This window comes from Lissotriton vulgaris, chromosome 1_1 (assembly GCF_964263255.1).
Source record: "Lissotriton vulgaris chromosome 1_1, aLisVul1.2, whole genome shotgun sequence".
NCBI lineage: Eukaryota > Metazoa > Chordata > Amphibia > Caudata > Salamandridae > Lissotriton > Lissotriton vulgaris.
In genome coordinates this window covers 1,902,245,635-1,902,268,247 of record NC_141685.1, presented here as the reverse complement: position 1 = coordinate 1,902,268,247, position 22,613 = coordinate 1,902,245,635, and the positions used below count along the sequence as shown (strand labels likewise).

Genomic DNA, 22,613 nt, shown 5'->3' with positions numbered 1-22,613 from the left:
TCAAAGGTTTGGGCTCGCTCTTTATTATATTAGTATGGATGGATGGTGACCCTACTTTGCTTATGGTCCTATGCTAATCTGAACTGATTGTATGAGATGTTTATCAAGCTGGACAGCTAATCATTTTCTGATTGCAGACCCAACTATAGGAACAATTCAGAGAAAGCAAAGATGATAGTTTGTGTATGCTGTCTAATATGTGCCGCGGAATGTTCAACTCATGTTGGGTTAGCATATTGCTATTAGCACGAAGTGAATATTCACAAACAAAATTACATCTGCTCTCTGTAACAAAACTGATGACTGAAAGTGCATGACTCGGTCAAAACCACTAACTATTCCTCTAATAGAGAAAGGGATCAATCATGTGCAAATTAGCCTTCGTCTGTCTCTGGTGGGACTGTCCAACTCGAAATGTCAGACCATTTCCTCTGTAAAAAGGAACACAAGTAACACCAGAAGTGATGTGTCCCTATTTGGACCAATTGATGAGGTACAGCTTGGATCCTGTGGCACGCCAAGCTCAGGACCCACGTCTGGGCATACCTTTGACACTCAGTGCGATCAGATTAGACAGCACAAAGGTAATGGCTAGAAGGGGGTGTTTGAGTTCTCGTTAAATGGGGCATGCCCTAGCATTTTGACCTAGACAGCGACTTTTGAGATGGAGTCATAACTTATTTTGCCTATTTTTTGCCAATCTCTGTAAAGACCAGTCACAAACAATGGAATAGAATGAATGGGTTACTTACCAATGATCTTCATTACCCTCATTATAGTATAGGACAGAAAAGTATGTTGTGTTGCCTGGTAGCAGCTTGCCAAGTTTTCTGCAGGGAAATATCCCCTGCCTCAGCCAGTTGTGACTGCTCTAGTAGTCCTGGCCAAACCCTTTCAGTGTAATGGTAGACCAAGAGTGCCATAAGCCTTAGTAATGGCCCGATGGATCCACCGACTGATGGTAGGGGAAGTTAACTTCTTCCCCTTAGAAGCCAACCCATAACAGACAAAAGGGATCGAGAGGTTCTTAAAGGCTTAGTTAGTCCTACCCAGTTAAACAAGCATGCCCCACTTTACATCCAGAGAAAATGGAACATCCTGATCAGAAGTAGTAGTTCTTGATCTGTGAGAAAACGTGACCGGATTTTCGACTTTTAAGCCGGATCTGGATGCAAAACAACAAGAACTTTAAGTATGTGTAAGTACTGATAAGGGCTGACAATTCGCCCAACTTCCTAGCCGATGTAATAGCCAATAAAAAAGCTACCTCCGCAGGCAACAAAGGCAAGTCAGCTTGTTCCAATGGCTCAAAAGGTTCCCTCTGTAACCACTTTAAAACCACTGAAAGATCCCATGAAAGCAGAGGAGGGGATTGGAAAGGCGTTTTCACTCTGTAACCTTTAGGAAGTTTCCGAACTATAGGGAGACTATCTACGAGTTAACCCCTAGACCCTGTACAAAATGTAATACCCATAAACCTGACATGCGACCTTGGAGTTGAAACCATTGCCTAGCTGTAGCTGTTGTCTGCTGCAACAAGGGACTGAGTCTGACTTGTACAGGGAGTAGAATCGATTTCCCCTGGTTCAGTAGCAGTCCCAGAGATGACAGCAATTGAATGGTCTGTTAAACATCTTTTGAGTCTTGGGAAAAGAAGATGCCAAGATTTAACCAATCATCTAAATAATAATAATAATAAGAACTTTATTGCGTGATTAAAAGAAAAATCATTGCAAATACTGAAACTTAAAATTTGTAAAAAAAATACATTTAAAATACGTATAAGAAGGGGAGACTGATTAAGTTCCAATGTCGATAGGGACAGCCGATGGAGCTTGCCAGAACTTTAAGCCAACGACGAATCACAGGCTTTTGGGCCCTCGCGTAGTTTTTTATCTGCGTGGTCCATGAACTTTACCAAGGCACAGTTTAATTTAGTGTTCCTGGGGTCAAAGCAGGCCAGAACTGCTGCTCTGCACGATCTGATCATGTATCTGTTCCAAAGGTGCTTCAGAAGGAACCGTCTTTCATTCAGCAGTTTTGGGCAAAGACATAAGATGTGCGTGATGTCTTCTTTGTGATTCCCAAAGAGTCGACAAAGTTCTCGTCCATGATCTCAAATTAATAACTCCCAGTCTCAATTTTAGGAATTTAGATTTAGTTCGTGCAGTAAAAGATACGTTTAAGTACTGCTGTGGAATCAACAGAGCATAGGATTGCAGAGTCAACCACCCATGACTTCTTTTTGCCAGCCGTGCCTTATCTTCCACTATTGACAACTTTTTCGTGCTTAGTTTCGCTAGCCGTTTAAATTCCTTTTGGCTTACATGCATGCTCCAAAGTTCATTTAGGCATAAGGTTGTTAGGCCTTTTTTCCAATAATCGTTCCCTGCTCGCCATGAGTTCGTATCAAGACTAGCCCAAATGTGGTGTGCTAGACTGCCTTCCTTAGATGATCTCAGTTTGTGACAGCACACAAGAAAAGTCATGGCTCTGGCGTATGGTTGATGGCAAATTCCCAGTTCCAACCTGATTTGTGGCGGAGATGTTTGGATTGGAAGTTTGAACACTGTTCTATAGATCTTTGTAATTATTTTGTCCAATTGGTCACAGTCCAGACCTTTTAGGACTTCGCTACCGTAGGTTAGAGTGGGAATGATTTTTGCAGAGCGGCCTGTAAGGTAGGCGCAAAAGTTGGCCCTTGTAGTTTCTTGTGAACTGATCCAATTGCGAAGGCAAGTGCTGCACCCTTCCTTTTTTGTTCTTCTAACTGAGATTTATATCTGTTGTTGAAGATGACTCCAAGGTACTTATGGCACTTAGATTCGACAATGCTTTCCTTATTAAGGGTCCAAGACAGTTTCTTAGCTTTCCCTGAACGAACCGCCAAGATTTTAGTCTTCTTATTATTAATCTGTAGGTTGTTCATATTAGAATAGTCGGAGGTGGCGTCCAGAAGTCTTTGCATGCCGATCTGCGTTTTACTAAGAAGAACAACATCGTCAGCGTATAGTATGTTTGACAGCAAGAGACCGGTTACATTTGGAGCATGAGAATTGACCTTGTTAAGAGCGTCAGGAAGATCGGATAAAAATAAGTTAAAAAGTGTTGGGGCCAGGACGCAGCCCTGTTTTAGACCTTTTGTCGTTGGAATTGGGCGTGACAATCGTGAGCCATCCCCGATCTTGATCTAAATAAGAAAACAAATGAACCTCAAGCAAATGCAAGTGATCGACCACTGGAGCAAGTACCTTCGTGAAGATCCTCTGGGAGGAGGACAGGCCGAAAGGCAGCACTGTGAACTGAAAATGATCGTTGGCCACCGTGAAATGAAGGTACTTCTGAGAACTTGTATGAAGAGGAATGTAAAATAAGTGTCTTGTAAGTCAATGCTGGCCATCCAAAGCCTATGTGAGATAGCTGGGATGATCTGCTGCAGTATCACCAAGATGATTGGAAGTACTGCAAAAAGGCGTCGAGGTTTTTCAAATCCAGGATGGGTCAGAAACTTTCGGCTGGTTTTGGCACCAAAAAGAAAGTGGAATAAAACCCTTACTGATGTTGGTGGGGAGAGGAAGGGCTGGAATAATTGCGTCCTGAAGAAGTATTTCTACCCCAGAAGAATGGCCTGAAACTTCACAGGATTCTTGGCAGTACTGTCTGAACAAAGAATGGTTCCGCAGGTAGAATGTGAAGTACAATTTGATAACATTCTGGACAATGTTGAGCACCCATCTGTCCAAAATTATGGCTTGCCAGTTTGGAAAAAAGCGGGATATTCTTGCTCCCACCATATCGGAATGATTGTCATTTGTTCGCTTGAAGCTGCTGTTGGGATCGCAGCTGAAGTCGGTTTTTGCCACCGGCCGCTGCTCCCCGAGCACAGCACGAAAGGGCAGCTTATTTCGAAGAGTCTGATTGTATTTCTTATGGATAAAAGGTTTCTTCCTTTGGTAAGGACCAAAAGGCTGAAGAACCTTTTTCTTCTCAGAAGCCTTCATTATCAAATCCTTCAGTTGAGGGGAAAACATTGTATCTCCTGTAAAAGATAGTTGCTGGATAAGCGATTTTAGGGATATAATTTCAGTCACAAATGGTGATAAGCAGCAATAGAAGCTTAAGCCGCAGCAGCAGAATGTCAGCAGTGTTGTTCTGCTCTTGAAGGGCATCAATCAAAATCTGGCAAACCTTTAGCAATGTTTGGGAGCAGTATGCGGCATAGGTAGCAGCCCTAATCGAAAAATAACAGTCAGCATACAACCTTTTTAATGAGGATTCCACTTTCTTATCAACGGCATCTGCAATAGATCCCTCTTAAAAGGCCAAAGACAAAGAGTAAACCATACTAGCCAAAACTGAATCAACTTGAGGCTGCTGTTGAAATTTTCCTTGAATGACTGAAGCAAATATCTTTTTGCCAGAAGAGTAAAAAAACTGATCTTATCAATGTCCTTCTATTCTTTTAAAAAAACGCCTTCAATTACTTCATGCATGGGTTAAGTCATCACTGGGTTCCTGTACTGTGAGAGGAATTTATCCTCCACCAGTTGCTTCTCTTGAAGCCAACATTTCTCTCATATGTTTCAACGTCCTCAAATTGACAGCTCTGCACAGATCTGCCTCAGGGACCCACGCCTGAATCTTCCGGATCCTCAGGAGACAGTTTTTGCTTTTTGGGCATTGACTGACCCAAGGCTGTAGAGACCGATCATCAATAAAAGTCTGCAACTCAGAGCAAGAGACTGACAAGACTTCCTCCTTTACAGGCTGCTGAGCAGAAGTACTGGGACTTGGAAAACACGCTACAGCAGTGTCTTCCTATTTAAATAGGTTGTCCATCAATAAAATCACAGCTCGCGAGACCGGATTCCCCAATAAATGCACTGGTGCCCGAGTGAGTTACTGATCAACGCGAGCACAGAGCCCAGCGAGACAGAGTGTAAAACCATACCGCACTCATTCTCTACTACTGACAGGACACAAGATTACAAAAGGCCCCCCACCCCAGCTCTAGCACCTGAGCGAGGAGCGCGAGTCCTGGCAGTAGCACCAAAGGTAAGAAGGACAGTAAACATACAGAAGAAAAGAAAATCAGAAAGAAAGTACGGCTTACCTTGCCGAAATCATAAGGTTTCTCCACCTCGAAAGAAGATGATGACAGGAAGTGGTCAGGGGAGGCGCCTTTCACACTACTGGTGGATTCTTTTTTATTAGAAATAGGGGGGAGCTTAGGAAGTGTTTCCCTGTCGCGGGTTGGCCTCATAGGTTCTGGCTATGACGAGGAGGGCATACGTAGGGGTAATGTGTCCTGCAGTTGAGATTCAGTGAAGAATTTTCACCCAACACTTCCTGCTCATTTGTCAAGACTGTCATGATGTCATTTTCCCATCTATCCTATTCCTTCAGTTCTCTTACATCACCTACTACTTTTCCATCCTCTTTGCCAGAAAAGTATTCCTTAACTTATTTGAACGAAGTTGGCTGAAACAACATTCTAAAAGATTATTAAATGCTCTATAAAATACACAATGACTTGCCAAAACAAATTTATCAACTTTTTTATGTAAACATTTTCCTGTAGTAAATGAAGACTGACAGTGTCAGACCTATTTTTACAAGCCCACAGACAACATTTGTGAACGACCACTCAAATTAACCTCTAATGAGCAATTAGCAGCAGGGTAGGTTTTTCAGGACCCGGAATTTATTTATTTAGAAAGATCTAATGAACGCTGTTACGGTCTACTGCGAGCCCCAGATACCTGAACCACGCATCTGAAAAGCCATAATTTAAACAAGTTTACTTCTGAAAACTACATTTTTCATTCTGGCTTACCTTTTAATATCTCTGTGTACGTGATGGTTTTCATGTAAATAATTTATGCCATTCACTGTACCACGAGCGATTCTAAATCGAACACTCCAGGAGAGCGGTGCCGTGCCATCCTTGAAAAGAAATAAGTAGATTAAAATGTATAATAACAGTAACGTTTCTCGACTTTTGAACAGTTAAAGCTATGCCCCTGCTTTTGAACTGTAATCCACAGTGGCGGCTCGCATAGGGCGTGATGCGCAGCGGGGGAGGGACAGGGTGGGGGGGTAGTAAACTCGGACATACAAGGACACGGAGGAAAGTAATTATTACGTTCCTCCATTCCGTCATATGTCTGAGTTTACTACCCCCCACCCTTCCCCTTCCTCACCCCATCGCCCCGCAGTACGCCCTATGCGAACTGCCACTGCTTCCACATACCAGCGCTATTCCATTTGCTAACTGAACCTAAGATGGCTGAGTACACGATTGTATAGTGCCTAACAGTTATTCACACAAAAAACACAAAGAGTAGATCTGCAGAAACCAAAGAATAAAAGTTTTTTTGTATTTATCATTAAGTGTATACAATATTCTTAATCATAAGGTAAACTTACTATAATTTATCGGCTTTCTTCAGTGGTGAATGTTGTTCTAATGTTTGGCGTGGAGGGTGGGGGAGATTGTTGTTGAGTTTGTCATATGTTGGCCAACGGACATAGCATACGGTTTCCCCCTTAATAACAGAAATCAAGGCTCTTTCGCAACAACCCTGATTATAGTGAATCTAGGAGTCCTTTCAAGTAACTGCAAACCACTTTTAGGTCTTGTGTTTAAGACATAATGTCTACAGAACAATATAGTTAGTGGTCTTTGAGTCAGCCTACTGAGTCTCATTGGTTGACCTTCTAGTTAATCATGCTTGCTTGCTACTATTTGGTTGCTTTCCTTCCTCTTCTCGAGTTTGTACCCCCCCCCCCATCCCCGCAGCATAACCACATTATCATCCTTTTTGAGTGATTGGTTTGGATCCTTTGATGAGTCACCTCAGAAAACAACATGTTTCCTGTGGTTTCAGCGCACCATGGAAGTGCATGTGCTTTATTGGTCTCCCATTGTGTGCGGCTTTCCCCTTCACATACCTGCTTACCCCCACACTCCCTGAGTTGCTTTCCTCACCCCTCCCACTCGCATTATTTAAAATTAATCAATCACTTCACATTGCTTCCCTGCTGATATTCATCAATGGCGTTTCCTTACTACCCACACCTAAATCCCACCCCTGTTGCCGTCCAACCACTCCAAGTCCATTTTCTTTTTACTTGCAAGAAGAGCGGCAGCAGCAATGTGCTACTGGGCAGCTCCTGTTTGCAAATACACTATCGCACATTTATTTTAGTTTTAGTTTTTAGTTTTAGTGTTAAGACTGGTGTCCAACACTTGCAGCAGTAAATAATAAGATTTAAAAAAGCCAAAATGATTCCTGCGTCATGACGGACATGTGTGGTGAGGTGTGAATGCACAGGCGTCATTTCACAAGTTTTTTTTTGTTTTTAGGTCGATGCTGAGCAGCATTACAAAAAGCATTCGCAAGGCTAAAGGAGGGGCTTATTGGCTGTGCCAGTGCTTCTTTAAGTCTGTGCCAGGGCTGCTGTCTTCCTTTTAAATATGAATATCCTGAGGCCATATTAGTGGATGAGTAGTAAAACATGAAATTGCATTACTCAGAAAGGACATTTCATTTGATTTAATTCACAAACAGGCGTTTAAACTATTGTGGTTAAACAACAATTAAGTAATGCAGTTTCACTTCTAAATGAATCCTTTTTTTAAATAGTTTACTCTATTCGGCATATATACGTAAAAGGAAACCTGAAACATTATATGAAACTCATGATGTCCCCTCGATATTTAGTCCTCTGTTGTGAGATCCCTGCTATTCATCTGCCGCCGATGCTCCCGGGAAGGTGAGTATGGTTCCTCGGGGAATTGAAGATGGACATCATGGCAGAAGAGCTCCCCTCTGCATCAGCAGCTATTAGGTTTGTGTCTATATATGGGAGCCACTGAACTATGGTGCCCCTACCCAAGCGACCAGAGAGCCCTACAGTACACTGTTGTACCTGTTCATCAACGTGTGACCTTCAACCTTCACTGACACTCCTGGCAGAGTAGCGTACAACCCTGCTTACCATGCCATCCTAGTGCCATCCTTCAGCCTGCTGACCTCTAGAGCCCTACACTGTTACCCAAGCATCAAAACTGCCAATCCCCATCACTGCTCCTCTACTTGTGGAACATTCTGCCAGTCTCCCGCCTCTCTGCCCAGTCCCTCCGTTTGTCAATCGCCTCCACCACTCCCTACAGTGCAGTCCATCAGTGGGTCTGGACGTCTGCCTGTTGACCCATCAGCTATCTCTACCGTCCATCACAAATTTCTCTGCCGTCTCTCCGCACCTCTGACACTGTATCCTCTATATTGTTCTCCTTTAATGCCCTAGCACTATTCTACCCTGCGCACTGCCCAGGCCTCCTTCTCAGCATCTGCACTACCCCCCAACTTCTGCAATGCACTGCTTCCACCAACCTTTATGCATCTGTTCGCCCCTCAGTCTCGGCACACCCTATCAGTTTCATCCTTGCACTCCACTGCAGGCCTCCAATCTTTCGCCCATGCACATGTCTTTCTCCGGCATGGTCTTCCCTGTCAGCCTCTACACTGGTCTTCTCTCCCCAGTCTCTGCACTTATTCCCGCTCCGCCCTGCTGTGCTCCCAGCTACTACCCAACTCTCTTCAGGCTCTACACTTCTCTTCTCTGCTTCCCTCCTCCACCTCGCCCTGCTTACTTCCTCCGCTCTGCTCTCCTGTACCCTGGTTCTTCGCCGATGCCCTTCCCTCCCCCTGTGTCTCTGTACTGCTGCTTCTCTCTGCCTGCTCTTCCGCTGCCCTGCTCTTCACCTCTAGCCTGCTATGCCTCTCTACCACTGGACTGCTCTCCCCTTCATCTCTGCACTGCCCTCTGCCTTCCAGGAGCATTACTATTTTCAACACCAACTCTGCATTCTCCTGCCTCACCCTCCTCTGTTCACTTCACCAACTGCCACTACTCGGCCAACGGTGGGCAACTCACACAGATGAGACAGCAATGCACGTTTAAACAGAGAGCATTTTTTGGGTTGAACCTGAATCATTCTCATCACGAATTGGGAGATGTCCATGTTTTGAACTTAGATCTCTGCTTCTTCCTCATTTACCTTAGCTTCCTTTCGCCTGAATGTGGTAAAATGCCTTTGGTAAGGCCAACACTCCTGGATCTGAGCAGAGTAAAGTGCAAGAGGATTCTTTCAAATTTGGGTATGATAATGTGCTTGGCATTTGCAATGAGCCTAAGCCCTGCTTGCTATTGGTGGTGTGGGCCACTTTGTACACTTGCAGCTCTTATGGTTGAAATGCCCTGTTCCAGAAACCAATGTTCCCATCCACTGCCATACATCAACACCAATGATTTTAGATTTCAATATGGGTCCCTTTTCCGTTCCTAAATGAAGCCTAAACTTTGCTCAGTAGACAGTCCACCAGATAAATTTGCATTTGCTAAAATGATTTTAAAATAAATGTTTCGTCTGATATGTGGAAAGAAAAGATTTTCTTTTTGTCTTTGGGTTTCTATGGCCTGTACAATGTTTTTTTTAGGTCTTTCTTATTGATTGCTTAAACATAGTAGCATATAACAGAAATAAGGGCATTAATATTAAATGGGAAAAGGTTGATAAGATGGCCTTTCTCACAGACCTTATGACAAATCACAAGGCTGATATTGAGACGTGCTCTCAGACTCCGCTGTATCAAAGAACGACATAGTGTCCTTTACAAATTTAAATGCCCCATGGCAGATAAACTAACTAAATGTATTAGAAAAGCTTCTGGAAACCCAAGATGGTTTAAACAGATCTGCTCTAAAGCCCATAAGGCACTATGGTCGGCCTTAAAAAATGACCCAGATGAATAAGGATGAAATAACAAAAGCCGGGAAAGATTATAAAATGGTAACTGGGGAAAGGAAACAGTACCTGAAGGATAAGACCTGGGAAGATCTAAAATTTGCCTAGACCCTAAAAGACTTGTGTGCTTTTTGGGAGGTGGTAAACTCAATTTATATGTCCGGTGATGAAATGCCCAAATTAGATACCATAGTCCCAGCTGAAGCCTGGGTAAGTCACTTTTCGGATATTTTTCTCCAAAATCAAGGATTGTAAACAGATCTTCTGCCCTAAAAACACCCTGTGATATAAGATCCGCCCAGGCCTTAAACAACTCAATAGAGGGGAGTGAGGTACTGTTGGCCATAGAGAAAACTCACCCAGAGAAAGCCCCGGGCCCGGACAGAATCCCAGTTGACCTAAAGAAGTATTTACCAGATTTGTGGGCCCCTTTGATTACAAAAGTTCTAAAGGCTGCAATAGTGTGCCCACTGGTCACAACCTGGCAAGAAGTAATTATAGTCCTGATTCTTAAAAAGGGGGATAAAACCCAGCCTCACTGCTACCGTCCAATTTCCCTGCTCGACAGTTCAGTCAAAACCCTGGGCAGGGTAATCTTGGCCAAATTAAAACTCTGGGCGCTGCAACATCAGGCACACTCGATCTATCAATCTGGATACCAGCCAGGACTTGGAACTGCGGAATAAACATTAAATCTGGCATTAATTGTCCAAAAATATACTAAAGCACAAAAGGGTTGTCTTCATCTAGCCTTTATGGACTTTACCTGTGCTTTCGATACAGTGAATGGCAGCCAACTATGGTCAATAATGTCACCAATGGGGATTGATGGAGCAATTATCACCCTGCTCAGAAGGCTTCTTAAACACACCTCAGCCTCCGTATGCTATAACATTAGGGGAGATCTGACTGAAGAGTTCCCCTCCGATATAGGGATAAGGCAGGGTTGTGTTCTAGCCCCATTCCTCTTTTTATAATACATTAATGGGCTGGGAGATCAATTGTGTTAGGTGGGGAAGGACACCCCAAGATGTAACTTGTGCCAAATCCCTGCACTATTATATGCTGACAACGCTGTCCTGATAGCTAGGACAGCAAATGTCCTACAAACACTGCTTTTTTTCTTTGAATGTTTTTATGAATGATCTGGGGCTAAAAGTTAATCGTACTTAATCTTTTATCATAAAATGCGGTCCCAACAAAATCCAAAACAAGACTTTTTATTGGGGGGAGGGGGGAGAAATTAGAAAGTCCCACATTTTACTTACCAGGGGCTACCATATGATGTTGATTTTAATCGGAAACATGCTTTAAATATAAAAATTATGCAATTTCAGAAATCAATTGATGGTATGTTTAGTTTTGCTAAAAGATTGGGTCAGAAACCAACCAAAGCGATGTTATGTATTTACAAGATTAAAAGCCTCTCAGTGGTAACTTTTGGGGCAGGGATTTGGGGATATGCAAATTGTAAATCACTTCAAATACTAGAGAACAAGTTTTAAGAAGACTTCTCTCTGTCTCCCAGAGTTCCTTTGTTTCTTTCTGTCATGAAGAAGTCGGTCTGGGTTATCTGAAAGACCACATTGCGTTACAACCATTGTTGCTCTGGATAAAAACCTGGAAGAATCCAGAGGACACCCTTTGTAGGACAATACTGGCAGACTGCATGAAGCTGGACAATAGCTTAGACATACTCTGGTTAAGGTATTTCAAAACGAGTTTTGGCAAAATGGGTGTTATTGAGTATTATACAAGCCCAGAGCCCGCAAAAAATGTATTGTCTGCCACTATTGAGTCACTTTTTTACCAAAGTTATGTGCGGGTAGGCCCTATATGTAATGCGCCTGGTCACCCAGAGCCTCTCTCTCAGCCACATATAGAACCTGCCCTTTATTTGCAAATTCACCTAAATGAAAGGCGGAAATGTATATTGACGAGGTTACGTTTAAAAACCATACACTTCTTAGTTGCTTTTCCTATTCAAGGCTCATGGTTTGCATCACTTCCTGTCTGTCCTTTTGACAGTTGTTCATGCCAAAATACTAAGCACTTTATTTTATTTTGCAGATTTTATAACCCCCAGGAGAAGCAGTTAATTCGCCCATTATTACTAGCAGCAGGGATATGAAATTATACACTGGCAATGGAATATCTACTCTCCCTAGGAACAAATTATTATATATTGCATTTTAAATGATCTTTTCACTGTTTTTCAGTTTCGTAGTAGATATTAGTCACATTTTAATAATCTGTAAATTTTGTGTATGGGGATTTCCTGTCTCTTAAATGAAAACATGTATGTGCAATCTTTTATGGCTCGTTTAGAGTCGAATAAAGTATTCTTGACTGAGATTGCTTAAACGGTCTGTTCCTGAAAGACCTATTGTGAATATAACCAAAACCTTGAATGGGCTTTTGGTCAATACATATCTTAACTTTGGGTGGCTTTCTTGTCAATCTCATTTGCTTGCTTTAACTCCTCTTCTGGTATTTGGCTCTCCTCCGCAGCATATCTTCTTTGCCGTCCTTTTAAATGGATGTCTTATTAGCCTTCCTTGGTTAATATACTGGGTACTAATTTTGTCTTTTTCTATAAGAACACCATGGAAGTACATGTTTTCTGACTTTCTACCCTGTTTGCTACTTCCTCTTCCTAACTGCCACCACACTTTCCGTGTTGCCCCCATCACATTTGTTTGCTCCCTTGCCCCTCCATGCTCTTCTTTACTATTTCCAAGAGCTCCTGTTGCATTCCCATCCCGCTCGGCATAACCTTGTGTTACTCAACCTTCCCCACTGTAACCATCATCTCCTCTTTCTCAATTGCTCCCTCAGCCGTCCCCATTCTATTTTGTTAATTTGTACTTGTGGAGGGCCACTCATTTACTGCAATATCGTTTACATAAATATTGTGGCAAGGGTGGTAGATTTTTAAAATTAACTCCAATGGGAGGATGGTTTTACAAATGATGCCTGGGAAACAATATTTTTGCTAGATCATATTTTGTTTATGAGATTCCAATACCATGCTTTTTTGGGTTTGCCTTTTATAGGGTTTTTATTGTTCTCCACTTTCCTTGTATTGGATTAATTGGGGTTTTATGCTGCAATGTAAGGGAAATGCAACAACTTTAATTATCTTTCAAGCAAATTCAAGGAGTAGAATATCTAAATTCAATTTCAATTCAATAAAATTTGACTTTGGTTGGAAATATAAATTACCAGCATGATCACAATAAATAAAAACAAAAATCAGGGTAAAATGCAATCAATTATCTGATTTAATAAAAGTATCTTGTAAATTGCCATATCATACCATTTGTATCATCCACCCATTACTTTCCTACCTTCCTTTTTTCTTAGAGAGAAGAATCTTGCTAACCATTTGCTCTTGTAACAGGAATTACTAGTTAGATATACAATAACCTATAACTGTCCATTTTTTATTTTTTTTCTTCATTTTACGAAGTTTTATATAGCGCAAACTTGACCCGAATCGGGTATCAGAGCATTTTACATAGTACCAGTTGCATTATATGAGGACACATTCATTTTTTGTTGTTGTTAGGCATGGGGAGATTAGGTGATTTGCCGAGAATCACAGGATGTTAAGTGTAGTTGCCGAGACTCGAACCCAGTTCCCCAAATTCAAGGACGACCGTCCTAGCCGTTAGGCCAACTCCTCTTCCCATAGTTGCAGATTTGAGGTTTATATGAACAAGCATCTTATCACTTAGATCTCTCCATGTAAGTGAAGTGCCTCATGTTTATTTATTTCAAATGTACTATATAAGGAATACGGAGTTTAAAATCCTATTATACTGAGGAAGTATACACAATTAAACCTATGTCCATGTTGTCATCTTCCAAACACCTTCGGTTACTTAATGGAGGGCAGAGAGTTATATAAAACATCTATCACCCTGATGGCCTCTTTATAGGTCCTTACTCTAAAATGTCTCCAAACTGAAATTAACCATATAGGGCCAAATTATGAAAAGTGTCCCCGACAGGTGGGCGCACGCGCTTTGTGCACCACTGGGTATTTTGGTATTCCAGAAGGGGAGGCAGATGCTTGTACGGCCCCTTCTGTAATACTGACAGCACTAGTGGGTGTACATCTAGCACCAGGTTTATCGTGATGGGGCGTCCCCTCATTAGAATTGGGGCGTGGCCTGATGCAAATGAAGAATAACTTTGCCTCTGCACAATCATCGTATTACAGATGCAGGCGCAGAGGTAAACATGCCCTTAGGAAGCGCTCTGAAAGTGAGCCACAAAAATGTGGCACAGTGTCAGAAAGCCCCATGAGGGCAGCCCTCTCGAGGAGTGAATGGGACATCCTGTTGCAGGTGGTGCAGTCATTCACTACACCTGCCTGCAAGAGGATCTCTAATCTCTCTTCAAAGTGTAGGCAGTTTGCAGCCTGCATTGTGAAACACAGAGCGGCTTTGAATCTCCTTATTTTACTTGAATGCGCTGTCCCGAGAACAGGGCGAGGTCACGGCTGCCCGGTGAAGCACATTCACTATAATAGGGCGCACTTTCCCTGCTTGCACCCAGCGCATCTGTTTGAAGTTGCAGTGTGGCGCAAACAGGGAAAGTGCACCCTGTTTGTAATGGGGGTTCTGTTGCATTCTCTTCAATACCAGGGACATTTGATCCACATGTAAAGGAAATTTCTATCGTCTTGCACATGTTAAGTGCTAAATCACCCATAGAGGGGACTGTGGTAAGATAAAGTCACTCATTGCTATGTTTGGAACATAGTGAATTAGAGACTCGTTATTCAAATTGATTTTTTAAACCAGTCTATTATAAGAAACAATGTAATTCAATGTACTAATGTAATTGAAAAGCACACTGCAAGCATGTTAAATCAATTACATTTGGAAAAAAAAAATTGCCACCTACCAAGCATGCTAGTCTGTCCAAAAGGGAACCATTGGGCATATACATGTATACTAAGCAATGGTGATCACTATCACTGGAGAACCCAATCAGTTCCACAAGGTTCTCATGCCGGCACCTGTGAAAAGAGAAATCCAAACGTAGGTCATGGTTCAAATAAAGTAGTAGTGATTTTCTTAACAACTTACGTAAAGAACTTATGCAATCATTAATTTCAGATATCCCTTAGAGATATTCAAGTGTTGCGCATTAGGAACGGAGTTTAGCATTTATGCCCTGCTTGTGGGCATCTGCGGATTTTACTTGTGCTGCACTAAGAAAGCTGCTAAATCACTCTTCCTTTACTTAATACAAACCAATCAGGGATTTGTCCTTCCCTGTCTGTATGGACACACTCTTTGCAACATTAACAACTGCAAATTATATCCACAGAGGGCTACTAGAGTCGCATCCCTGTGTTTGCATTTTTCAAAAGCATGCCATGATTTATGTATTATACACATATGCCATTATTTACTCCCCATGGACCTCAACAGAACTTACAAAAAAACAACTAAGTACATTACATGATCATATATGTTTTTATCTTTCGTGTTGGATTGGGAGACCTTAATCGGTTTATTCAATGTGGGTACTTTTTGACTTACTTCCCGACTTAGTTGATTTATGGAATCATTTGATAATATAATTTCATACACCTAACCCTGACCAAGGGTAGGTATTAAATTTTTTCGTCCTGAAGAAATGCCACAGACCCCTCAGGTGTAAAACATATTGACCATCACATATAGCGAAAGTTCTATTCTTCATAATTAGAAGTGGACAATCCACATATCATTTTCTATCCTTACCAAGGGGACTCCTGAATAAATATATCTCACCATACTGCTTCAGTAGTTTGTACTCACCTCTTTTCACCATTTCACTTTCCCCACATACCGCACTCATCATCACAGCTATATACAAAAGACATCTGCCAAAGAGCTCTCTCGTGGGTCAACAGGTAAGTCAATTTCACTAGCCTCAGGTGCTTATACATTCACGGGCACGTGCTTGTGGCAGTAAACTCCATATTCCACAATTTATTGTGCACTGCATGTATTTTTAGTTAGAATTTTTAAGGCAGCGGCATCGTCAATATTTGTTTTCACTAAGCCCTTTTAAGTGAACATTTGGCCCGTGCATTTATATTTGCATATTAGCATTGCAATCATGAATGCTGTTCAGGAGACGGACATTCACAAGGAGTGCGCAATAGATTGTGGAAAATGGAGCTTACTGCGTCCCCGCAATGCACTGCTTATGACCTCACATATTACATCACTCATGACATGGTAAGTGACATCACTGATGACATCATCCACAGCATCTTTGACGCACCCACTTACACCCCTATAGAATCTTTTATACACCCAATGCCACTCCCACACAACCATTCATAAACCCGTTCAGAGTCATACCAGTACTTACACACCAACTCACTGATCTACACACATACATCCACTTGCACACCCATACTGCCACCTCTAGACCAACTCACTCACTAATACAGCCATTGACATATCCACTCATACACCCATACAGACACTCACACACTGAGTGAGTCACCGATATAACTACTCACACACCTAGACACTTACTTAAACAGTCAATCACACTGTCACATACTCATCCAAAGCGTTACACACACATCCACTTACTCATACAAATAATAACACATAATCCCTCATCTATGCAGTCACTGACAGAAGCATGCACTCATCTGTAGAGTCACTCTCACATTCACTCACTCATGCATGCAGCCACTCATATACCGGTCACTCACCTATACTGCCTAATCACTTACTTATACAGTCAGTCACGGACCCCATGAGTCATCCATACAGTCACTCATACACCCACTGATTCACTAATACATATTGGTATGTATATTTAACACTCATAAACTTTTTTTAAACACTCACAGTCAATGGATGATGTCATCAGTGATGTAATTTGAGATGTCATCAGTGATGCCACTGACCATGTCATGAGTGATACAATATGTGAGGTCACAAGCAGTGCATTGCGGGGTGCAAGTTATAGTTAACTCAGCTAACTATAACGGTGGAATTTCTCTGCTTTGTATAAGTAAAATCTGACCCTAAATATAACTTCCTTGTAACCTTTGTTTTTTTCAGTGAATTTCGACTGTTTTTTAAATGCTAATTACTAACTATAATGTCCCTGTAACCTTTGTTTTTTGTGTGAATTTCTAAGGTTTTTTAACTAGCAGTCACTTTTGTAAAGTGTCGGAGAGGAAGGGTACTGGGCCTCCGACCAACTCTCAGGAATTCTGCTGCGTAGGACTTACAGGAGATACCAGGAGAGCTTCTTGGTTCCCAAGGTCACTCCGGAACTAGTAGTGTGCCGGGAGGCACGTTTGCTGAGTGGTGGAGAAAGGGTGGTGGCCTCTGACAACGTTTCAGTAATCCTTCTGTGTGGGACTTACTGGAGGTAACAGGAGGGGTAGTTGGCCCCCAAGGATGTCCTTGTGGGCCAACTACCCCTTCTATTACCTCCAGTAAGTCCCATACATCAGGATTGATCTGATAGCAGGCCACACCCCTTTTCTCCACCACTCTGCAAATGCACCTCCTGACACACTACTAGTAGCGGGAGTAAGACCCCCATGGCTATTGAGGGTCCTTGGGGGCCAACTACCCTTCCTGTCATCTTCAGCAAGTCCCACACAGTTGGATTGCTGAGAGGTGGTCAGAGGCCACGCTCAATTTCTCCACCAATTTTCCATCAATTTTCGCCTCCTGCGCACTGCTGCTTGGGGGATGACGTCCACTTTAGTCCTGAGGCCCTAAGGAGGCAAGGGGACCTCATCCCCCACCAGCAGTGCGCCAAGACCCTCATTTACAGAGTGGTGGAGAAAGGGCGTGGCCTGCAACCACCTCTCAGCAATCACACTGTGAGGGGTTTACTCGAAGTAACAAGTAGCGAAGGGGACTTCACCCCCAACCAAGAGTGCGCCATGAGGCCCGTTTGCAGAATCCCAGAGAAAGGGGGCAGGGCTTCCGGCAAGTTTCCTTCTTTTGGAAAAAATGTTCTTGTAAGGAAGGGTGGGGGGGGCGCTGCGTGCCCCCCCCCCTTCCCTTGACCCTTTTGGGCCGCAAAACCCCATCCCCCGGGGCCTGACCCATTTTTACAAATTTTAATAAAATAAAATGGGAGGTGGGGCCCCCCTCCCTAGGCCAATTTCAGCCCTGGAGACCCCATCCCCTGGGGATAGGCTCTTATTAATTTATGAATAAAAAGGGAAGTGGGGATGCGCAGCCTCTCCTCCCCAGGCCATTTTTGGGCCCAGGGACCCCATCACCCGGGGAATGACCTCTGGTTCTGGACTGCTGGGGAGCCTGAAGGCCCCCACGGTCCGGGCCGACTTCCGCTTCCTGCGGGAGCCAGCATTGCTTTTTACACCCAGGGAGCTGCTGACATGCAGCTCCCTGTGTGTAAAAAGCAAAGTGTGCTTGTCTTGTTTAAAGCGGAGCACACTGTTTGCTATGTGATGGCTCGGTTCAACCGAGTTCAAGATGGCTGTTAACACTTCCTGGTTTGAAGTGTTGGCAACCAATCAGATCTCAGACACAAGATTGGGAGGGTTTATGGGTCCACCACAGCCACAGCTGTATATTTAAGAAACCTTTAAATTTCTCAGGAACTGCTAAACGGATTTACACCATTTAACAAAAAGAGTGCTTTCTGGACCAAGAGCTACCTTTCTGCAAAATTTGGTGTAATTCTGTTCAGCAGTTCCGGCTGTAGCAGTGTCTAAAGCTTCCTATGGAAATTAACATGGAGAAAAAAACGTTTTGGGACCCCTGCTTTTTCTCGGCCCCCACTTGACGGATCACCACAAAACTTTCAACACAGCAGCTGAAGTGAGGGGCCCATTAGTTTGGAAATTTTGCGATTAGGTAGTTATAGTTACGACTTAGTTTCCATAGGAAAAGCATTTTTAGTTTTACTAATAACTTTGGTGCTGTTGAACAAATCTTGACAAAATGTTCACAACTAGTTTGCGAGCCACCTCAGGTGTTTGAGCTAAAAATTTCATGCCAATGTTTCTAATTCTGCTTTTCCAAGAGAAGTCACTACTTTTCATGATTGACGAAAGGGCTTGCTTCTTTGCTTAATTTTCTGTCTACTGTTACTTTTTAGGAGTACAGAGGAAAGCTGAAACGTGCACTTGATGGGCAGGCATGGTAGCAGGAATTGGTCACAGCTGGAGGCCACTGTATGAAGAAATCAACAATATGAAACTACACGGGTGCGGCTTCTGTTTGTATAGAATAATCAAACTCTTGCCATTCATGTTATATTATGTTATTTAGGAACGTATGTAAGCGCACATTCACCAACAGGTCTCTTGGCGCTGGAAAGTTTAAGCAGAAAAGAGAATGAGAGCATAGGGAGGGACAACTAATTGCAAGCTAGGGAGAACAGCCAAGTTTTCAAAGCCTTCCTAAACCGCATGTAGTCAGTCTCCAGTCTGATCGGATTAGGCAGTGAATTCCAGAGCCTCAGACCCAGATAAGAGAACCGGGTCCCACCTATTCGATTCCGTTTGATTCTAGGCACCTCCAGGAGCTTCAAGTGCGTCGATCTCAAATTGCGCTAAGGCCGATGCTTTCTAATGCATGACATAATAAAACTAGGGCCAGTTTCTTGAGTGGCTTTGACAAGTATGCAGCCAGTTTTGAACAGCACCCGCAGCTCGACTGGAAGCCAGTGGAGATCTTTAAGTAGGGGGTGATGTGACATCTCCTATCCTTAAGATAGACGATTCTAGCTGCCTGCTTCGGAATCATCTGAAGCTGATGTCTCAAATGTAGTGGTAGGTCAAGATAGAGGGCATTTCCATAATCTAACTTAGAAAGGATAAGGGCAATCACAATTTGAATGCTGGCCTCTCTGCTAAAAAATCGTCTGATCTTGCACAATTTACGGAGTTGAACAAAGCAAGCAGAAGTAACTGCATTGATGTGGGTGCCCATAGATAGGTCGGAATCTATATGTAGACCCAAACTCTTAGTCAATGGTTTAGGGCTAGAGGTCGCACCTAACTCGGACGGCCAATGTGATGGTGTCCAATGAGCGATTTTATTGCTAGGGATGATTATTTCATTTTTTTCCTAATTCAGTTTGAGTTGGTTTTTATCCATCCAAGTTTTACATACATCATAGTGGTCTTAATAAAAGTGGCCTGGTAAATTTAGAACCCAGCACAAATACCTGTTAGCACACGGATCACAACTGTTAATCACTTAATGTAATGTCATGTACATTATGTGCGAGGGGTAGTTATAAATAGAGTGTTAACCTTTTCACATTTGGGTCTGATTTTTAGCCAAAATGATACATGGAATTCTCACATCAAACTCTGCAAGCTGAAATTTTAAAGATCCACTGAAGGTATTTTATGCTTCTCGGCCAAAATAGGAAACAACCCCATACGGGAAATTCTTACCTTGTATTGTAGCAAGTGTGTCACAGCTGTTTGATATGGGGCTGAGCTAATATTGCCCCTCTACAAATCAATGAAAATAAATTTTTAAAAAGATTGCTGGCGGTCCCTGGTTCGGCAGAGAATTATATAACACACAAAGAACTATCCGTATCTTTCCTAATAGACCTAATTATTCTGGCCGGCCTCACACTTTGGCAAAGGATATGGGCCAAAGAAGAGACAAAATTTACACCGGATCTAATTATAGATTGTCTATCACTTGACCAAATTAGCAAAATTCCTTGGCTCGAGTACAAACATACTCTCCTGGCCCGCTGCAGGGTGTGTATTGATAGAAAAAACCCTGCAGTTATCGCAGAATACAGTAAAAGAGATCAAAAGACTATTTATTTAGAAGCCAGGGAAGAAGGTACAGAGGCTGAAGCTAGACAAAAACACAGTGTTAACCTTTACAGTGAAATTCCATCTGTAAGGTGTACCCAACCATATCTCATACAGGTGCGGAATTCACAACACAGATTTTATATGACCAGGCTTAGGTTTGGTACCCTTCATTAACTAATAGCATTCCCCAAAAAGGAAAAGTGGTGCTATAAACTTCCGCCCTGTCCGTGTGACCGAAGTTCTACCCAATCTACATTGCACTTTTTACTTTTTTGTAGTTTGTATATGGATATCCGGGGAACAATTTTAAAATCTTTATTTACAACTGAGAGACTTGTTTTTACTATAAACAGGCTTTTAACTTATGTAGTTTGGAAAATCGGAAAATTATGAATGCAGTTATTCTGTACATACAATAGGCAATAAGGAGAAGGAAGGCATATGCTTTCTTGAACATTTTGTTGTACGAACAATTAGAAGATGGCTCGTAGTTAGAGTCATTTACACATGTACTATACACTTTATATAATTGTACGACATAGGTCATTATGCTAGTAGCCCTCCATGCCTGAATATATATATATGGAACATCTGATAGCACTATGCACTTTAACATTTTGCATTGTAAATATTTTTTTTCATGCATGCTCTCAATCATATAATACATATGGAACCTGAAATATTTCATATTTTTGAATATTTGCACTTTATGTATTTGAATGAACTGCCGGTTGTACCCTCCTAAATTGCACATTATTTAATTCTTGGCTAGATTGGTTTTTTGCACATAATACTGTACTGTAATCTGACATCTTGTGTTGGACAGGCCTCGTGAAGGGGCCGCTCCCTCCCCGCATGATAAGACCCGAACACCGGCTCTCCCGGTGTCACCAAAAGAACCACCCCGGCAACCCACAGAAGTAATCCGCAACCCGTCCCCAACGGGACGCCTGCTCCCGAACACCACAACATCGGCCGGCCCGGGCCACCCTCAGCAGCATTGCCCCGGCCCAGCCGCCATCTTGGACACTGCACCACGAGGCCGCGTGGCCTCAGCTCGACCCCAACCGTGGGCCTGGCCAGGCCCCGACATCGAGGCACCACCATCCACCCAGGAGGTGGACGGACCACTTGGCAGGTCAATGGGAGAGAGGAGCGTCGATGGTTCTCCCCCACCAGGTGCCGACCGCCCCCAGCCTCCCCGGGCGCTGGCTCCACCCCCCTGCTGGGTGTCTGGACTCCCTCATCCCGGACCTCCCGACCTCCAAGAGCGAGGGTCCGGACATCAAAGGAGGCCAGACCTATAACTGGGGCAGCTCCAGAGCAGGAAGGCAGTTGTATCCTGGAGTCGAGAGACACCTAGAAGAACTCATCCTTGACGGACTGCTGGCGCTGCCGCAGCCCTGCCTTGAGAATCATCGTTCCTGCATGCTGGCGCTGCCGCGGCCCTCTGCAACCTGCACCTTCGTCGGGACCTGCTGGCGCTGCCGCGGCCCATCCTCGTGACCCATCGTTCCTGCCTGCTGGCGCTGCCGCGGCCCTCTGCAACCTACATCCTCGTCGGGACCTGCTGGCGCTGCCGCGGCCCATCCTTGTGAACCATCGTTCCTGCCTGCTGGCGCTGCCGCGGCCCTCTGCAACCTACATCTTCGTCGGGACCTGCTGGCACTGCCGCAGCCCATCCTTGTGCGAACCATCACCTTTGCCTGCTGGCGCTGCCGCGGCCCTTCTCAAGTGAGACTTATCATCCTAGCCTGCTGGCGCTGCCGCGGCCCGACCTTCCAGAACTTCGAGCTCGAGGGTTGTGAGCTACCCATCTTGCCACCACAGTACCAGACAGGTACCAAGACTGTCCCGCTACCCTTTCCCCCTCAAGAGACTAGAATTGAGAGGACCCTCGAGTCCCGACCTCCCTGTATCGCTGATAACCTTTCTTCAAGAATCGTATATAAAGAGTGTTGATCTTATCCTTGTGTGGTGTCC

At 43.5% G+C, this 22,613-nt stretch overlaps 1 protein-coding gene across 1 annotated transcript in view; it reads right to left on the bottom strand.

Annotated features, from left to right (window-relative positions):
• IRAK4 (interleukin 1 receptor associated kinase 4) overlaps nucleotides 1–22,613 on the bottom strand; it is a 126,999-nt gene that overhangs the window by 25,959 nt on the left and 78,427 nt on the right. Inside the window, exons 7-8 of the mRNA XM_086919522.1 lie at nucleotides 14,732–14,846; nucleotides 5,837–5,946 (exon numbers count right to left, since the gene is read on the bottom strand). Coding sequence (XP_086775648.1) covers nucleotides 5,837–5,946; nucleotides 14,732–14,846 — 225 coding nt within the window. The remainder of the gene's footprint in view (nucleotides 1–5,836; nucleotides 5,947–14,731; nucleotides 14,847–22,613) is intronic.